The sequence below is a fragment of the Doryrhamphus excisus genome, linkage group LG8, assembly GCF_037039965.1.
Source record: "Doryrhamphus excisus strain RoL-2023G ecotype Guam linkage group LG8, RoL_Dexc_Guam_v1.1, whole genome shotgun sequence".
NCBI lineage: Eukaryota > Metazoa > Chordata > Actinopteri > Syngnathiformes > Syngnathidae > Doryrhamphus > Doryrhamphus excisus.
In genome coordinates, this window is record NC_136364.1 from 4789904 (window position 1) to 4803161 (window position 13258).

The 13258-nt window shown below is 37.9% G+C and overlaps 1 protein-coding gene across 9 annotated transcripts in view; it reads right to left on the reverse strand.

Annotated features, from left to right (window-relative positions):
• Positions 1-2373, reverse strand: part of robo2 (roundabout, axon guidance receptor, homolog 2 (Drosophila)) — a 382012-nt gene extending 379639 nt beyond the window's left edge. For 5 of the 9 annotated variants that reach the window (XM_078792663.1, XM_078792656.1, XM_078792661.1 and 2 more), the window contains exon 1: positions 1956-2373. In XM_078792663.1, the coding sequence (XP_078648789.1) occupies positions 1956-2079 (124 nt within the window). In that variant the 5' untranslated portion in view covers positions 2080-2373. The remainder of the gene's footprint in view (positions 1-1955) is intronic. The other 4 variants (XM_078792662.1, XM_078792657.1, XM_078792658.1 and 1 more) reach the window with 1 other exon arrangement.
• Positions 2374-13258: the final 10885 nt, after the last annotated feature.

Genomic DNA, 13258 nt, shown 5'->3' on the forward strand with positions numbered 1-13258 from the left:
GAAAAAATTATTACGTTTGATTAATGTTCATGTTAAAGGTTAAATAACTGTTAATAGTTATCCTCCCTATCCGTGTGGAAGTGGTAAGTTTTTGGCGATTCAAGTTGAAAGGAAATAACTTAAAGGCTACCGTTGAGGTCGCTAGCTCTCTAGTTTGCGAGTTAGCATGTGTCTCAAGACCCTGCAGTTGCGCAATATGTTGTAAATAAAAAGAGTATAAATGTGACTATAGTCGTGTTTTGTCATGTCTACAGGGCTCTAATAATGCTTTGTTCATTTTAATCTGAAAAATATTATTTGTCTACCCACCAACTAAGTTTTTATTATTTGCTGTTTTATTATTATTATTATATTTATTTATTACTGATTGATTGATTTTCTTTATTCTTGATTTGTTTATTTATTTTTCATCTTATTTTGTGAAGAAAAATTTAAATTAAGATATTTGAGAATGTTTCATCAGAGCTTTTATTGTAGAAAAAATCGAAACCAAAGCACTGAAAAAGTTTGTATATAAATGTTTTTTTGGGGGGGGGGGTTTGGAAAACCTGATGTGGCCCAGCCTGTAGCCAGTGGCCCCCAGGTAAATTGAGTTTGAGACCCCCTGCTTTACTAGTACACAACTTTTCATTGTGGTGCACAACTTATAAATATGACTGCTTATTACGACTACGATGTGTAAGGTAATGATGATAATGATAATCATATCATCTTTATTTGAAAAAATTAGATGATATCATTATGGCAGTCTTTTCATTTTTACATGGGGCAAGTTTGGGCAAGTAGTTCTCACCTTAAGGATTCCCTATGGGCAAGTCATTTTTGTTTTTAATGTAGAGTCCTGTTACCTTCGGTCCAATGCCAAACTGCACCAAAGTGCACACCAAGTTTCTCTTTGTGCAGTCTGGACCAGAATCCCGAACACCTTAGTTAAAAAAAATGCATCTAAGATTGCAAAACCTTGCAAAAAATGCATTAAAAAATTAGCGAGATATCAATTCTCAGTAAGGTGTATTCCCATATCGAGACCATATAGCACGGTTATGACGGTGGAGGTCACTGCCCCCCATTACACCGGAGACCACAGATAGCCGCAACTTCACATCGCGACCGCTTTTGCCCTTGCTTCGGATTCATTCGCTGACCCAAACAATTCCATTCATCATTCCTCATAATTACCCGATATCTCACAGTAAATCCAACAGATATAAACTTCAATGTTATTTCTGTGTAACCATCTCAATATTGTCGTTTTGTTTATATGACCTACTTTTGTGCTAATTATGACAATTAATGCAGCATATGAACACAAAGTGGACATGAAAAGAGAATCTTATAATTAAAAGCAAAAAAAACTGCAGAGCGTACAAAATCCATCCGAGAACTCAGATCTCATTAAGAGCTGAACTTCAGTGAATCGACGTGAAACATCTAAAGACACCGAAGTGCAAGGTGGGAGAACGTTTGGGCAGAAGTGGCGAGGAATCATTAAATATATAGCGAATATACAGCGACGATGTCTCTTTGAAGACACCCGGCATCCCGCTGAGCGGACGCTAACAATGCCGATAGGCGACATCGCCGGGGCTTCTTGCCGCCAAGATTAGAGGTTTCTTTAATCTGACAAAGGGGATTAAATTCTACAAGAGCGAAAGAGGGACCGCTCCAAGGGGGGAGCGTTGATAAATCATGAAGACTTCACCTCGGCGTTGGTCTTAGTCTTTAAAAACGAAAAAGTCAGTAAGACGGTTACTTCACTGACCGTTTACTAAGTAGAGTACAGCAAACAATCCAGTTCCACTTTAGAAACAGTCTTAAAGTGTCCAGACGCAAGGTCAGTCTGGGGGTCACCGACATCCCACTCAAGAGAACCCGCACATGTCAATCATATGTCAAACGCTCGCCATCTTGGAAGCCAAAACATTAGAAACAATTGAAGTGTTGCGGTCACTTACCTCCCTTGTTCCATCTCCCTTTAGTCCGTGCCAAATAGGTGGGATGAGGGCAGCCAGACAGCACGGAAAGAAACAAAATAAGTTCAAACGCGGAAAGAAATCCAGACTTTGCCCTGGAAAACATGTCCAAGAGTTTCTGGCACTCGAGTCGCTCCTCTCACATGGCTGTGCTTCCTCCCGGAGGGTGGCGGCGGCTGTGGCTCACGGAAAGCCAAGCCACTCGTGGGCTGTCATCCGTTACGCCGGTATCAGCAGTGGGTCTCCGGCACGCCGATGCTGGTGCTGATGCTGCTGCTGCCGTGCGATGCCACCAGCCGGGGTTCACTGATGCTGAGGCTCGGGGCGACGCTTCATCCCTGCCTGCTGTGAAGCTCAGCCCCGCCAGAGCTGAGGGGAAGCGGGAAGCGTTAACGTGCAGCTTGCCATGCGACGGCTCAGATACGCGATGAAACTCATTCTCACACACACTCACACACACACTCACACACAACCGCTCTCTCTCCCTCTCTCTCTCTCTCCACCATGCCGTTGATGCTGATGTCGCTTCTGCAGCTGGAATATTTTCGCTCCTCGCTCACTCAGTGGCTTTCAGAGGGAATTCATTCCTCAGCACTCAGGCTTTTTTTTTTTTTTTTTTTGCTGCGAGATTAACAGAGCAGGTGAAAGCAGCAGCCACCTTTTTTTTTGCACTCTCGGAACTAGAAGTGATGATGTGAGGTAAACACTCGGAACGGGAAAAGAAAGATTGGCTTGTTTTGATGACCTTGACCGGAAAGAGTATGACATATCAATTGCACCCCCCCCCCCTCCGGCAATGTAAAGGATTAAGCTTAACTGGAGGCAAGGCAACACAGCATAAGCCAAAGACAAAAACTACTTCACTTTTTTTTATATTGACACTTACTATGGTACCCAGTACTATGGTACTTCGGTACGAGGTGCATTATTAAAAAAAAAAAAACCTTAATCTGTATTATGGAAAGCAGGAAGTGAACAAATGTAACAGTTACTGATTGTAAAAGTACCAGATGGAAGGGTAGGATTTAATAAGCTTTGCTTCTTCCTACTTCTTTTGGACATGTGGAACTGGGAACTGATTATGGGATGCACTCAATTGGAATCTGATACATGTTCAAATGAAATGAAACCATTACCATTACCATTACCATGTACGGCTTTGGAAAAATGGCTGCGGTTGAATGAGTTAAAAATGGATATTGTATCATTTCCTCAGTCAGACATAAAAGTTGAGTGTTTTAGGCAAAACAAGATATTGACGCACATCGGTTTTGACTAAGGAAAACAGTTATAAACATTTTTTTTCCTTTTTACACTAGTAACATCTAAAGTTGTACCTCGCAACATCGTGGTTCAATCATGGCTATATTGGCTTTTTTTTTTACTGAATTACTGAATTCATTAATTAATGATGGCTGTTTCGTGGTAGACTATTAGTCAAAACATATTGAAATACAAGTGATATATAGTATTCTGGTCACTAGGCGGCAATAATGACGCAAAACATTGATGAAGCATTACCTCACATTACTTTACCTTAACACAGCATGAAGTCACAAAGTCAGCCATGGCACACCTGACATGATAAAGTGAAAAAAGTTCTCCTATTCCGTGGGGACGTGGTATGTTTTAGGCTTCTGAACTTTAGAAGAAATAAATTGATTGTTAGCTCGCTAGCTAACAAGCGAGGTCGTCTCGAGTCCCTGCAGCATAAGAGTTGTGCAATGTGATGTAACAATGAATAATAGGAGTGTAAAGTTGACTTTTGGGGTGTTAGTTCATGTCTACTCTGAAGGGAGTAGTTAACAGCATGGTATGAGATTTTACTTTTAGTTTAGATTTTTAGATGTGCATTGTTTTTCTGTCCTTGTTAGACCCAGTTTGTGCTGCTCTCTGAAGGGAGCAATTAACAGCATGGTAAGAGATTTTAGTTTTAGTTTAAATTTTTAGATGTGCATCGTTTTTCTGTCCTTGTTAGGCCCAGTTTATGCTGCTCTCTGAAGGGAGAAATTAACAGCATGGTAAGAGATTTTAGTTTTAGTTTAGATTTTTAGATGTGCATCGTTTTTCTGTCCTTGTTAGACCCAGTTTGTGCTGCTCTCTGAAGGGAGTAGTTAACAGCATGGTTAGAGGTTTTAGTTTTAGTTTAGATTTTTAGATGTGCATCGTTTTTCTGTCCTTGTTAGACCCAGTTTGTGCTGCTCTCTGAAGGGAGTAGTTAACAGCATGGTAAGAGGTTTTAGTTTTAGTTTAGATTTTTAGATGTGCATCGTTTTTCTGTCCTTGTTAGACCCAGTTTGTACTGCTCTCTGAAGAGAGTAGTTAACAGCATGGTAAGAGGTTTTAGTTTTAGTTTAGATTTTTAGATGTGCATCGTTTTTCTGTCCTTGTTAGACCCAGTTTGTACTGCTCTCTGAAGGGAGTAGTTAACAGCATGGTAAGAGGTTTTAGTTATAGTTTAGATTTTTAGATGTGCATCGTTTTTCTGTCCTTGTTAAACCCAGTTTGTACTGCTCTCTGAAGGGAGTCTTTAACAGCATGGTAAGAGAGTTTAGTTTTAGTTTAGATTTTTAGATGTGCATCGTTTTTCTGTCCTTGTTAGACCCAGTTTGTACTGCTCTCTGAGGGAGTAGTTAACAGCATGGTAAGAGATTTTAGCTTTAGTTTAAATTTTTAGATGTGCATCGTTTTTTCGTCCATGTTAGACCCAGTTTGTGCTGCTCTCTGAAGGGAGTAGTTAACAGCATGGTAAGAGATTTTAGTTTTAGTTTAGATTTTTAGATGTGCATCGTTTTTCTGTCTTTGTTAGACACAGTTTGTGTTGCTCCTTGAAGGGAATAGTTAACAGCATGGTAAGAGATTTTAGTTTTAGTTTAGATTTTTAGATGTGCATCGTTTTTCTGTCCTTGTTAGACCCAGTTTGTACTGCTCTCTGAAGGGAGTCGTTAACAGCATGGTAAGAGGTTTTAGTTATAGTTTAGATTTTTAGATGTGCATCGTTTTTCTGTCCTTGTTAGACCCAGTTTGTACTGCTCTCTGAAGGGAGTCTTTAACAGCATGGTAAGAGAGTTTAGTTTTAGTTTAAATTTTTAGATGTGCATCGTTTTTTCATCCATGTTAGACCCAGTTTGTGCTGCTCTCTGAAGGGAGTAGTTAACAGCATGGTAAGAGATTTTAGTTTTAGTTTAGATTTTTAGATGTGCATCTTTTTTCTGTCCTTGTTAGACACAGTTTGTGTTGCTCCTTGAAGAGAGTAGTTAACAGCATGGTAAGAGATTTTAGTTTTAGTTTAGATTTTTAGATGTGCATCGTTTTTCTGTCCTTGTTAGACCCAGTTTGTACTGCTCTCTGAAGGGAGTCGTTAACAGCATGGTAAGAGGTTTTAGTTATAGTTTAGATTTTTAGATGTGCATCGTTTTTCTGTCCTTGTTAGACCCAGTTTGTGCTGCTCTCTGAAGGGAGTAGTTAACAGCATGGTAAGAGATTTTAGTTTTAGTTTAGAGTTTTAGATGTGCATCGTTTTTCTGTCCTTGTTAGACCCAGTTTGTACTGCTCCCTGAAGGGAGTAGTTAACAGCATGGTAAGAGATTTTAGTTTTAGTTTAGATTTTTAGATGTGCATCGTTTTTCTGTCCTTGTTAGACCCAGTTTGTACTTCTCTCTGAAGGGAGTAGTTAACAGCATGGTAAGAGATTTTAGTTTTAGTTTAGAGTTTTAGATGTGCATCGTTTTTCTGTCCTTGTTAGACCCATTTTTTACTGCTCCCTGAAGGGAGTAGTGAACAGCATGGTAAGCGATTTTAGTTTTAGTTTAGATTTTTAGATGTGCATCTTTTTTCTGTCCTTGTTAGACCCAGTTTGTACTGCTCTCTGAAGGGAGTAGTTAACAGCATGGTAAGAGATTTTAGTTTTAGTTTAAATTTTTAGATGTGCATCGTTTTTCTGTCCTTGTTAGACTCAGTTTAGATTTTTAGATGTCTTTTCTAATCATCTATTAGCCTTATAAAATGATGAACTTGGATTAGCAGCCATACCAGGAGATTGATGCAGAGGACTGACAGTTGTTGATAGTAGGCCTTATGCAAAAATGTTTTTGAAAATCATCTGATTCATTTTAATTGTTTGTGAAATGCATAAAATTTTATTTTTCTTTGGAAAACAAAGAAATTTGCAAGTGATCCCAAACTTTTGAGCGGTAGCGTATATTCAATAAGTCAAAAAAACCTTTCATTTTCACTGTATAACATTTGAAAAAAATGCTCCATTCAATATTTTGACTTGAGTTTCCTTCAGGCGCCAGAAATGACATAACATCAAAAAGCTATTTAGTTTTTTTAGCATCAAATAAAAATACCAAAAAACCTTGGTGAAGCTTGAAGTCATCATTTGAAATCAGACAAAACATTCTCCATTTGAAAGCTGAGGCAATTATAAACTTGAACGTTACGTATGCATTTCACAAACTATGCAAAAATGTTTTGGTTGCAAAAATTTTGGTTGGACAAGATCGGTCTTTGAAGGAAATACCGAGGTAAGAAGATCGGGATTGTCCGCACTTTATCACCTTCATTACCTGGGAACTTTGCTGCATCAGCCCCACGTCTGACGCTCCAACGTTCATAAAGCAGACATCAGCACCCCGGATTTAATGTCCTAATTACAGCTTTCTGAGTACCTATTTTTTTATACGCATGGCGCAAATTAATATTCACACACAATCCTTGCTTATTTTCTACCTGCCCACATGATTTCCCTGTTCCGTCACGCTCGCCGCCTTTCTGCTAATAACAATCAGCAAGAACACAATTAATCTTTCCATGCGCAAAAAGATGTCTATTTTCTCCAAGAATCTAACAGGAACATCTGTTGGTTGCGTAAACATCATTATTAGGGATGCTAATAGCTTGTTTACACTGGCAGAGATGGAAGTACATGCATATAGTTTTTAGTTTTATTTTGTTTTTTTTAAAGAAAGTCTTTAATATTAAAGTTAAGAGCAACTCGTCTTCAACTCGGAAGTTTATGGCAGAACCAACGTTTATTTTAGGCTTTAAAAGTCAAGTGTCCAAATGCATTGAAGTAGCTTTGACGTGCAACCGAAGCACATACACGCAACACAAATGCAACACTTGTTTTTGCTCCCAACTCAAAAGATCTAAAACGTTTTTCAATGTACACAAAAGACCAACGTCTCTCAAATATGAATCTGTGTTCGCGAGTGATTCAGAGTTTCTATTCCGTCAATGTTTTGGTAAGACAGCATGATTGCTGCATAGGTGTGCCTTTGACTGGCCACAATAAAAGGCCACTCAATTCACGGCATCCTGGTAAAAGGGGTTTGATGGTGGTTGTGCAGTCATGCCTTGTTGATCCGACCATACAATAATATTTTTTATTTATATAAATAGAAAACCTTCTCTACTTATCCTTGATGTCTTTATGCTATTGGTATGCTATTATTACAGTAATAATGATAATGTCAAGTAGTGAGATTTTAATTACTGCAACTGTATGGTTGTAATTCTGTTTACTATCATGGTTCATGTTGCTATTGGTAAGTTGGACTGTTTCATTGCAGTGATATCATCTCCATTGTGACCCTTAGCCATCATTGTGTCACGTCTCGGCTTCGGCATTGCGACACGACCCCAAGAGATCCAAGTGCAGATCAAAAGTGTATTTAATATATACTGATACGGTATACAGCAGCAGGAAACGAGCAAAGACGGATGGAGTAGCGTGGAGAGCTACAACAAACAATGCAGCAACAAACTAGGGAGCACGCACCTGAACTAAATAGGAGGGGAACACAATTAGCAACAGGTGCGAGTGATAAGGGAAACAGAAAAGCAGGCAGACAAAACAGGAAACGCTACCAAAACAAGAGCATGAAACAGGAACTAAGGCATAGAAATATAAACCAAGTAAACTGTCACACAGGCGAGCTTGCGGATCGTGACACATTGACATTTAACTCATGCAGTCCTGTTTGTCACTGTTGTTGTTATGGGAATTCTTGTTGCTGCTGTTTTTGTCTGTGTTCCGGTCCGGCCGCTCCAAATTCGCATAACAAAATCATTAAATAACAGCAAATTAAATTTCATAGTACAGGGAAGTTGTAGCTTACAACATTCCTGACACAGAGCAAATCTGTTTAGCATGTAAGGGCATTTAGATCAACAATACTATCTGCCCCAATGGCTGGACGGGACATAAAAAAGTTATTTAATACATGAAATATTACAAATATACAACATAAGGTGGCCAGAAATATTTCAATATTGAACAAAGCAAAATTTGTTCTCAATCAGAAATCACTCCACACTCTTTATTGCTCTCTGGTTCTACCATATCTTACTTATTGTGTGGAAATATGGGCTAATAACTATAAAAGCAATCTTCACTGGCTAAATGTACTGCAAAAAAGGTCAGTAAGGATAATTCATAATGCCCAGACCGTAAACTCAAACCCAAACTGTCACTTAGGAACCCACACAGGGCGTGACAATCTCAGGGAAGAACTAGCGTACGTGACAAAAAAATGAAAATAATAATGAAATTTGGTAATGGTAATGGTTTATGTCCAAAAGGAGTAGGAAGAAGCAAAGCTTATTAAATCCTACTTCTCCATCTGGTACTTTTACAATCAGTAACTGTTACATGTGTTCACTTCCTGCTTTCTTAATTTAATTTAATTTAATTTAATTTAATTTAATTTAATTTAATTTAATTTAATTTAATTTAATTTAATTTAATTTAATTTAATTTAATTTAATTAATAAATTAAATCCAACCCCTCTTTTACAATCAATAACTGTTACATTTGTTCACTTCCTGCTTTCCATAATACAGTTTTATGTTTTTTGTTTTTTTGGACATTTGACACACCAAAAAAATAATTTCTGTGGCACAAAAGGAGCTAAATTAAGTAAGCCAACTTTACAAGAATACAAAAAAAAAATCCAGCAATTAAAAGTCAATCTCATTTGAATATGTTTCGGGGCTATTTGTTTTATGTGAATGCCACAACTGTCATCTTTCACACAAAAATCTCAGCTGGAACACAATTTATTAGCCCACTCTGACAAATAAATAGTTTGTGTAATGGAGACCTTCTTAATTAGATGTTATGTTATAATAATAGTTACAGTTTATCACAAGCAAATCATCTTCCAACTGAATATTAGCCTTGCAAGCTGTTATTCTAAAATGAGTTACTAACTTGAATCAATACTAATAAGAAGCAGGGGAATGAAATAGTCTTACACTAACGACGAGTGCGACCATAATGCTCATGTGGATGAACATTAGTTTGACAATGCTGCCCTTTCGGTTAAAATAATGCCTTTTTTTGTGTGCTGAAGCTATAAAGATAATGCAAATTTCAATGGGAATTTAAACACATTTAATATAATGTGCTTCATCTGCATGTTCATGTCGAAAGGTTTTAGCTGCAGATTATAGTTTTCCATATATATATATATATATATACCCGGTGCATGAAGTAACTGGCGGAGGATGACAAGGCACCGTGCATGCGGTACAACAAATTAAATTAAATTAAATTAAATTAAATTAAATTAAATTAAATTAAATTAAATTAAATTAAATTAAATTTTATTTTATTTTATTTTATTTTATTTTATTTTATTTTATTTTATTTTATTTTATTTTATTTTATTTTATTTTATTTTATTCAATTCAATTCAATTCAATTTATTAAATGCTACCCCTCTTTTACAATCAATAACTGTTACATTTGTTCACTTCCTGCTTTCCACAATACAGTTTTATGTTTTTTGTATTTTTGGACATTTGACACACCAAAAAAATAATTTCTGTGGCACAAAAGGAGCTAAATTAAGTAAGCTAACTTCAATCTTCAAACTTGAACATTAGTTTGACAATGCTGCCCTTTAGGTTAAAATAATGCCTTTTTTGTGTGCTGAAGCTATAAAGATAATGCAAATTTCAATGGGAATTTAAACACATTTAATATAATGTGCTGCTTGTAGTTTTCCATATATATATATATTCCATATATACCCGGTGCACAAAGTAACTGGCGGAAGACGACAAGACACGGTGCGCGCGGTACAACTAGTACTAAGTGGTCAACGTTGACAGCTTGTTACAGTCCGTGTCACACGGCTGCGCTCCCTGAAAAACAAAACCGCGAGGCGAGAACCTTGAAACGGGCCATCATCCATCAGCGTGGCCGCAATTCACGCTTTCTTTCCACTGGCACTGAACTCATCACAGCCAGGCAATAAAGAGCAGAGTCATTTTACACCGAGTGAGAAGCCAGATTCACGGCTCACAGTCAAGACGGCGAGACAACGAAGAAGAAGAGCAGCTGTGATGTTTCCGTATCAAACTTGCGTCATCAGTGAGGGGGGGGAAAGAGACAGACTTTGATGTGGGAGGCCCCCCTTGTGTAAAATTAGCTTGCAGAAACAAAGATTTGCATCCAGCGTCTTTGTTTAAAGGTCCCTCTGAGCACCCGAGACTCGAAAGTTGTTTTCACATCAAAACACCCAAGAAGAAAGACGGTTGGCAACGTAGATGTTGAGAAATAAATGCGACAAAAAGTAAAGAAGCTCTGCTTTTTCCTTCTCCTTTGGAATCATGCAAGTGTACATTTGTGATATTACTTTGCGTAACTTGCTCAGTATACCGTTTTGTGTGGCAATATGGGGTAAATATTTTGGAATGGTGGAGGAAACCGGAGTACCCGGAGAAAACCCACGCATGCACGGGGAGAACATGCAAACTTCACACAGAGATGCCCGAGGGGGGAATCGAACTCGGGTAAATTTAAAATTTACTTAAATTTATTTAATTTATTTATTTATTTAATTATGTCATTGTATGGTCATATCACCTTGTACTTCGGTACGGCACAAAAAAATGAAAAAATTTAAAAATTTAAAAATTTAAAAATTTAAAAATTTAAAAATTTAAAAATTTAAAAATTTAAAAATTTAAAAATTTAAAAATTTAAAAAACTTAAACTATTAGGAAAGCAGGAAGTGAACAAATGTAACAATTACTGATTGTAAAAGTACCAGATGGAGGGGTAGGATTTAATAAGCTTTGCTTCTTCCTACTCCTTTTGGACATGTGGAACTGGGAACTGATTATGGGATGCACTCAATTGTAATCTGATGCATGTTCAAATGAAATAAAACCATTACCATTACCATATTCAAAACAAACCATGACTTCTTATGGATGCGTACTACAAAATGCATGTGCTTTTCACACTCACAATACCTTTCACTTGGAACAAAGACCCCATGTTCGATTTAGTTGCACACGTACACACATACGGTTTCATTAGGAGTCACCTTTCTGTCTGCTGGCTGAGATGCTCAGCCTCCTAGCCAAGATTGGCTTAAACCAACAAACAGTTAAAAAAAACATTTCCCGATCATTGGGACCGCCTCCACAGCAGGCATATGAGGTTTCACTTTAGAGACTGTTTGGACTTGGCTAGACCTTAAATGGGGGTATAATTGTATTATGCTTAGTTGGGACTCTTAGCATGATCTCACAGATGGTAGAATCTGGTAAAAGGGCAGGTCCTAACGCTGCAATTAGGAGTTCAACCTACATTTTCTGGAAAAGTCCAAAATTGGTAGATCAACCAAATTAATTGAACCAAATTGCTTAGAATCAGTTTTATTAGCCAAGAATGTTATCACACTAGGAATTTGGTGGTGGTTTGTACCCTGCTTCCTCCATCCCGGTCACTGTTGTTGTGTCCTTGAGCAAGACAGTTCACCCCCCTTGCCTCCAGGGCTGCCCACACCTGGTGTATGAATGTGAATGAATGTCGGTGGTCAGAGGGGCCGTAGGCAAAAATTGCCAGCCACGTTTCTGTCGGTCTACCCCACGGCAGCTGTGGATACGAATGTAGATTACCACTTCTGGGCTGTGACTGTGGAGTGAATGAATAATGGCTTTCACTGTGAAGCGCTTTGGGTACCTTATTATTATTATTAACTTATTATTATTGTAATGGTAATGGTTTAATTTCATTTGAACATGCATCAGATTCCAATTGAGTGCATCCCATAATCAGTTCCCAGTTCCACATGTCCAAAAGGAGTAGGAAGAAGCAAAGCTTATTAAATCCTACCCCTCCATCTGGTACTTTTACAATCAGTAACTGTTACATTTGTTCACTTCCTGCTTTCTTAATATAGTTTAAGGTTTCTTTGTTTTTTATTAATTTAATTATTTTTTATTTAATTGATTTTTATTATTATTGTTTTTTTAGTTTATTTTTATTTGTTATTTATTTTTTTATTTTTTGTCACATACCGAAGTAGAAGGTGATATGAGCATCCAATGACATAATGGGTACCATAGTAAGTGTCAATATAGTGATATATATAGCACATCATGACTGGTTCGAGACTCTTCCCTACTACAGGGAAGTACTTCTTCTTATTTTAGTTTTATTTAGGTTCAAGGACAATCTATTATCATCAAAGCATCTTTTTAGTGTGACCATTTCTTCTCTGACCTTTCTAATGATTTCGTCTGTACTCCCTCCGGAACAAAAAGCAGTGGTATCATCCGCACATGATCACGATCAACGCCATGTTTGTTTGCAACCCGGCACTACAGCACAGTACGTGTAATGTGTTTTTTTTTTTATGTAGCGGTTACTTGAGGTATTATAGTTACCATATTAAAAGTATGATGTCATAATTCCACATTAACGCACCAATGTTTATCATGCCCCCGACATTAAATGATGGATAGTTTTGCTTTATTTTACTTTTATTTGTCAGAAATGGTAATGTGTTGAACATAAAACTTTGCCCGTGCAGTTAATAAAAGTTTTATGATGGTGACAGTTTCTCCCCTCCAATATTTATTATTTTTCCGATGGGAACGTTCAAGCGGCATCAAAGAACAATCAGCGCTGGACTTGAAAAGTTCCGCTGTTGAAGTATATTTGCATAAAATACCCCCACGACTGTTGACAGCAAGTAAAGTAGTCAATGTGGGAAGCGCTCCACTTCCGTACTGGTACGTTTGACAGCTTATCACCCCCAGACAAGAGCCCTCTGGATAAATGTGGTCAAGCAGGAGAGGAGACCGGCTGCAGCAGCGATGATGGGGTGCAGGACGGCGATAAGGATGAAGCTCTACTGGGCAAAATGGTGGGGGATGCAGGAGCAGGAGGGGGGTGGGCCCCGGGCTGGGATACTCAGCCAACACTCGCGCTCGTTCCAGCGTCGGCTTGGCTAAACCTCTTTAAAAATTTACA